Source organism: Phalaenopsis equestris, unplaced genomic scaffold (genome assembly GCF_001263595.1).
Source record: "Phalaenopsis equestris unplaced genomic scaffold, ASM126359v1 Scaffold232117, whole genome shotgun sequence".
NCBI lineage: Eukaryota > Viridiplantae > Streptophyta > Magnoliopsida > Asparagales > Orchidaceae > Phalaenopsis > Phalaenopsis equestris.
In genome coordinates, this window is record NW_018250086.1 from 31907 (window position 1) to 39058 (window position 7152).

General features: G+C 31.1%; 1 protein-coding gene across 2 annotated transcripts in view; it reads right to left on the reverse strand.

Moving 5' to 3' along the window:
* Positions 1 to 208: 208 nt before the first annotated feature.
* The window catches only part of LOC110038192 (probable folate-biopterin transporter 4), a 62149-nt gene continuing 55205 nt past the window's right edge, over positions 209 to 7152 (reverse strand). For both annotated transcript variants that reach the window (XM_020742964.1, XM_020742962.1), the window contains exon 7: positions 209 to 689. In XM_020742964.1, the coding sequence (XP_020598623.1) occupies positions 428 to 689 (262 nt within the window). In that variant the 3' untranslated portion in view covers positions 209 to 427. The remainder of the gene's footprint in view (positions 690 to 7152) is intronic.

Sequence of the window (7152 nt, forward strand, 5' to 3'; positions counted from 1 at the left end):
TTAATGCTAGAATTTAAACATACTACCTAGTCTTACTAATAGATCCAACGCATACTCTTTACATAACAATTCATCTCCACCAGCTTAATTTGTTCATATAAAGGTAAATATTAAGCCAAAAGAAAAAAAAAGTATTATCAGTCTATAGGCAAAATCACGACTTAGAGAAGTGTTATAATTTGTTATATTTTGTTACAAAAGTTGGTCGTATTTTCCTGTATCAGACATTGGTGAAGAAAACTCTAATTTCGAGATGTGACCATGCTCTCATCCTGTTGAAATATGAAATAATCAATCCCTTTTTGTGTATAAAAAAAAAGAAAAGAAAAAGGGTCACATTTAAGTATTCAAATACTAATCATTTTTCTCTATCTAAAAAACATGGAGTGACGGGCAGAAAGAGGCGGTGGCACTTTAACTACAATTTCTATGATGCTAAACCTGTGGCTTCCTTTGGAATCAAAAACAACAATCCAATAGGAATGAAGGTGGAGAATAGTTGAATGAGCAGACCATAGAGAAGATTATGAAAAGAACTATAAGAAACATCCAAAAGGGAAGCAAGAGCAGCTCCATAGAACGAGCCCACTGAGGAGCCAAGATTGTTTATGGACATAAAAAGAGCAAACAATGTCCCTTCAATACCAGGAGGGCATAACTGTCCAGAAAGGATTAGAAACGGCATGAACCTGCATATATCACACCAATAACGTCAACAAACAAAACTATTTTATGGAGAAATTGAAAAAAATATCAGTGCAATTAAATGATCAAAATCTTTTTTTTTGCATTATGAAAATGTCTGATATGTTTCTTAATATAAGAAAGAGGTGGGGGGTAGTACGTCAAAGGTGATGATTTTATGTTTCAACAAATACTGATTTGGCATTTTTTGCATTCTTCCCTATTCTTAATTGTCATTTACTATGAGCCAAGAATTGTCTATCAACGAATATTAATATATGCAACTCCATAAACATACTAATTATATGCCAGTTAAACAAATATAAGTATTTTATTCAAACTTCTAACAAAAATGATATTCAGCTATAAGATAAAAAAAGAAAAACAAGCACGATGCTAGAAATCTCAAAGACACCACATCTAACACTATATTTTGTATGATAACGATCCTTAACATATTTGAAGACAAGTTTGTAGTACGAACACAAATTCTAATAGCTTGTTTCCAAGTTTGAAGTACGAACACAAATTCTAATAGCTTGTTTCGGATCACTTTTGATTTTTATATTTTATTTTTGTTTTATCTTTTATTTTAAAAATATGTTTCTTCATTGTATTTTTTGCATGCTTTTATCATTTACTACACTCAAAATATTATCTTGAGTGTTTTTAAAAGCAACTAAACATGTTATACCACACCAAACATGTTTAGTTTTAAGTCAACACAAACAAATTAAATAAATAAATAATAATAAATTAAAAACAGAAATGAAAAGTGATGCCAAACTGCACCTAAATGAATGCCCTACTCTGTAACATGAAACATCCTATTGAACCAAACAATTAATGGAATATTTATTGTTGAGTTTCCTTGTCAAATAATGTTCCTTTATTTCCATTACTCAGCTCCAACAAAGCTCATAGGTTATCCTTCATGTCAGAAGTTATAATAGGGTTTAATTTATTCCTATTAGAGTTTATGAGGATTGGATTTATTTCCTTGAATTGAATTTATTTTCTTTCCTAATTTAGATTTATTTCGTTGGATTGGATTTATTTCTTTTCCTATTTTATATCATTTCCTTTATCTCCAAGTAATTATTATGAATTGATTAATTGGAAATAAATGTGTTATATCTTTCCTTTCATGTTATTTCTTTTTTGTTATCTTTCCTATTTTAGAATTCATGTAGGAGTATTTATACCCCTTTTCATATTAATAATACAATTCCGCTGAACTCTGAAAATCAACATGGCATCAAAGCCTTGAAAAAAAACCTTAGAGTGTCTAACGGTGGAGAAAAAGATTTGCTGCCCGACACTTCCTATTTCCCGCTCCTCCGTTAATCTCAGTCGTATTCTTTATTCCTTCTCGCTACTTTCTTTCCTATTTTAGACTTTGTGATTTTATGCCGTTTCCTCTATCTCCAAGTAATTATTATAAATTGATTAATTAGAAATATAGGTGTTATATCTTTCCGTTCATGTTATTTCATTGTTCTTGTCTTTCCTATTCTATGATTCATGTAAAGGTATTTATACCTCCTTTTCATATCAATAATATAATTCCGATAAACTCTGAAAATCAACACTCCACAACATCATCCTCCTGGAATTTTAACTCTTCCGTGCATAATTTGAGAAAAGCATTTCTTTTTGAAAATAAATGACTAAAATCCTCATCCATTCATCTTTTTTTTTTTTTTTAAATTGGTAACCACTGATTCAATCTTTCAAAAAAAAAAAAAAAACTATATACATACCAAAAAGTTCTAATGTACTATATTTGCTTGTATAACACACTAATGTCTAAATACTATCAAAATATATGATGAAACGATGCATTTTACCTTTGATGAGCTAATGTTAAGAGGTTTCTTTTATATGATTTAAATAATAGGATGTCTATAATTACTTATAAAGATTTAGATGTTAGATATAAAAATACATTAACTTTCAATGTAAATCCTTCTTTATCAAATTTGCTGTTAGCTGGCACCTACAAGGATCTAGGAGAGGAAAGAAAGTGTACGAATGAGAGTAAAAAAAAAAAATAAAGGGACTGAGGGAAAATTCTAAGCTAATTGCTTCCCTTCATCCTAGCGGGATAAAGACAATCTAACAAAAGGAAAAACTCAAAAGTTCTACAAAGAGCTTTAAGAAAGAATTATCAGCTCTTAATTGATTGTCATCATGAATTTCCACATTATATGCTTACACTAAATCATAGATAAAGACTAGCTATTTTGTTCATCTATTTCTAAAAATCGTAAATAAATCTCAAGTAAATTCACTGTATCCCACATTAAGAAAAATAAATAAATTCACTGTATCAGCTATTTCAGGGACATTTTCATATTGAACTCAAATATAGCTAGCACATAAATTATATTTCTATTCATCTTTTTATATTAAAATATATTATCAAATTAGATCCTTTTGTTCAATCTTCTTTTCATTTAGTTAAATAACAGGATTTTAGGAACACATCATAGTTTGAATTTGTTTGATTTTAAATGTAATTTTCATATAATATAGACATATATAGAAAAGAGATGAGGACCAGAAAATAAAGGCTTCTTATTTTTCACCATCAACTGTATGCACCAAGCTAAAAAAAATAGTAAAAATTCAAAAGACAGCAGAACTACATTAGTTACTCTGCCACGTATCTTTGCTAACAGCGCTATTGCTCCAGTAAATTTCCTTCTATTATGGTAACACCACCGCAATAATCCCCTTCCATGACATCAACTTCTTAAGTATTTTGTGATAGCATTGGTGCAGCTTCAGTGGAGGACAGTTTAGAGATAGTCTTCTTAGATGGTTAGGTCACATTAAACGTGAACTATCTGATGATCCGGTTATGAGAGTAGATGTTTTAGTTTTGACTTATGCTAAGAAAAGCAGAGATAGACTTAAAAAAGACATGGGCGTCTTGTGTAAAAAATGATCTTATGTAAAAGACATGGGCGTCTTGTGTAAAAAATGATCTTAATCTATTAGATTTAAATTAAAATATGACACTCAATAGGATGCACTGGAGAAAAAAAACGAATCATGTAGCCGAGCCCACTTAGTGGGAAAAAGTCTTGTTGTAGATGTTGTTGTATGACATCAACTTCGCCGTATGTCACCCTCGTGTATTGTGCTTGCGTGATAAGAAAAAAATTGAAAGAAAAGCAGTGCCTAGGTGATTATATTGGCTCTGCATCTGAGCATGTGATCCCAGGACAGATTGTTGCCACCTTATGATTCACAAGCATCTTCTACTCCGATAATGCCGTTCTAGGGCAGAAGCGGTTCAACAACTTCAAAGCTTTTGGAGAGGATGAGGTTGGCATCACTATGATTGTTCTCAGCCAAGGGGAAGAACTCAGAGAGGTGAGTTGGTAGGAAAGAAGCAGATTAATTACGGTCTCAAAGTATAGATTTTGTATTAAAGAAGAGAAATAGGTGTTTGTTGATATTGAAGTGCTAAACAGGGGCGACAAGAGGCCGAAAGAAAGGAGTACATGGTTGATGATGCGAGCAAAGATGAAGAGAAGGGAGTGCTGATCACGTGCATAGTACAACACGGATCTCAACAACTTTGGAAAACAAACATAAGAGGTAAAGGAGGGAAACAACAAGAAAATAGTGGTGACATGGGCAATGTGAGAGTCAGAGGTGCTGGAAGCAATGAATGAGGTAGTGCAATGGAGGACAGTTAGCATGAAGCTGGTAAAGAGTAAGGAGACTGACGAATTGTCAAAGCAATAGCCTTGTTGCTTAAAAAATGGACTGTGATATGGTTTGACAAATATTAAAACTAATAGAGAAATCAAAATGACTAAAAAGAACAGAAAAAAAAAGCTATCGGAAAAATAGAAGACATAATTTGATTTGCATAGCTTTAATTTCGAGATTTACTTTTAGTCATATTCAAACATAACTTGCATCATGCTGCCAAATATCATATTAAGTTTAAAACAAGCATGTCCTAACATGAGATTAAATATGTTAGCTTCGATCAGAATCACTTTCAAGTCTAAAATTTACCGATTTGAAGCCGACTTCCAATCGAGTTGCCTCCATTTATCGTATCTAAAAATTGTTTTATTTATTTTTTAAATTATATAAAAATTTGTATCATACATGGTGAGCAAATATTGAGTTCAAGTTAGTCATTCCCACTTAAATTTAATTACTAAAATTTTTGTTATAGTTAACATTAAATCATAGTAAAAATCTATCAATATTGATTGAACTATCGGTAAAACTTCTCTTTGAATAACATTTTAATTTAAAAACATATTTTGTAAATTTAAATTAATTTAATTTTGAACTTGTATCTATATAAGACTAAAATAAATTAATTTTTGAATTAATTTACTTTATTCAATTAATTTTTGAATTAATTTTGTACATGAATTAATTTTTGAATCAATATAAACTAAATAACTTAAAAACCTTATTGTAAGCTTTTCAATTAATTTTTGAAAAGCTTATGATAAGGTTGCAAGAGATAGCCTTTGGAGAGTTATAGAGAAGAAAGACGTTGATATGACTTATATTCAAGTCATTAAAGATATGTATACTAGAGCTGCTACTTGTGTTCGAACAAAAGGAGGATTGACCAAGATTGACCAGGAGGATTGACCAAATATCTTCTTATTTAAGTTGGACTAAATTAGGGATTGGCTTTAAGCTCATATCTTTGTTTTAGTTATGGATGTTCATACTGGACTTTTACAAGAGGATACCTCGCTGTATGCTTTTCGTTGTTGATATCCTTCTCGTGGATAAAAATATAGAGAAAGCTTAGGAAAAACTTAAATCACGAAGATCTACATTGGAGTTTAAAGACCTTCGTTTGAGTAGAAATAAAACTGAATACATGGAATGTAATTTTAATAGTAGTAGCTAGTAGGTCTATTGCTCAAAGTGATGGTGATACAGATGGGGATGCTATTAGAATAATTAAAGTTGGTTGGCTGAACTGGAGGAGTGCAAAGTCTGTTGTTCAACGTAATGGCGATATAGATGGGGATGTTATTAGTAGAATTCAAGTTGGTTGGTTGATATAGAAGGATGCTTCGGGCCTATTCTGTGATAGAAAAGTATCGTTTAAACTGAAAGGAAAATTTTATAAGATAGTGGTGAGACCTGCAATACTCTATGGTGTTGAATGTTGGCCTTTAAAAGAGAACCATAAAACTAAGTAAAGTGTTGTTGAGATGAGAATGCTTGGGTGGATGAATGTCTTTGAGCTTAGAGACAAAATGCGAAATGAATACATCCGTGATAGGGTTGGTGTAGCTCCAATGGCAGACAAAATTAGAAAGAATCTTCTCAGATGGTTCGATCAAATTAAATATTGAACATCTGATGATCCAATTAGAAGAGTACAAGTTTTAGATTCGACTTGTGTTAAGAAAGGCAGAGGTAGACCAAGAAAGTCCTAGACATATTATATAAAAAATGATCTTAATAGTTTAGAATTAAATGACAACATGACACTCAATAGGACGCAATGGAGAAAAAGGATTATTGGGATAAAAGTTTGTTGTTGTATGTATCTACATGAGAAAATAAAATATTAAAAGGTACATCAGTCATAAACTCTTTATGTATATATAAAATAAAAAAAGAGTGAGAGATGAAATCTTACAATAAAAATTTTAAAAATTAATTATAATTACAAAAAATTAATGAATGAAAAAAAATAATAAAGTGTACGTTCATACATCAGAAAAGTATAATTTATATTTCAAATAAAATAGAAACAAATTATAATAATATAACACAATTGGGAAATTAATAAAAAAAAGCAAAAATTATTAAAAAGAATATAATTTTCAATCATAAACATCTCTTTTATTCTTGAAGGAGTGAACTGCACAAACTTGTCTCGCACGTAAATCATTCATTGGTTGATCCCATGAAGATTTGCATAAAATTCTTTTACTATAGAAACAACAACAGGGGCAGTAGTATAGCAAAACACTTCCTAACGCCTCTGCGCAATAGTCTCTTCTACTCGAGTATTCGACGTGTTGAATCCTCGATTTACAAATCCCATTTCTTTGATAAGTCTCTTCTTCACTAGAACTCGATCATGTAATTTCTGTGCATCGAAACTAACGAACTTTCTCTCGTTTTCCCAAATCTAGCGAAGTTTTTGTGCATCGAAACTAACGAACTCACTAGAACTCGATCATGTAATTTCTTTGCATCATGTAATTTTTGTGCATCGAAACTAACGAACTAGCAAAGCACTAGAACTCGAGTATTCGACGCTTTGTGGATAAGTTGAAAATTCCAAATCTAGCAGAGTTTCTAGAGTGGGAAGCCATAGGAATTGAAAAATGATGACTCTTCCCTCGTTTTCCGCTCTAAAATATGGTTTGCAGTCGGTTTTTAGGAGTTATTTGAAGAAGAAACTGCCAAAAACCATCATTTGACACGTTTTAAACATTTTCGGAT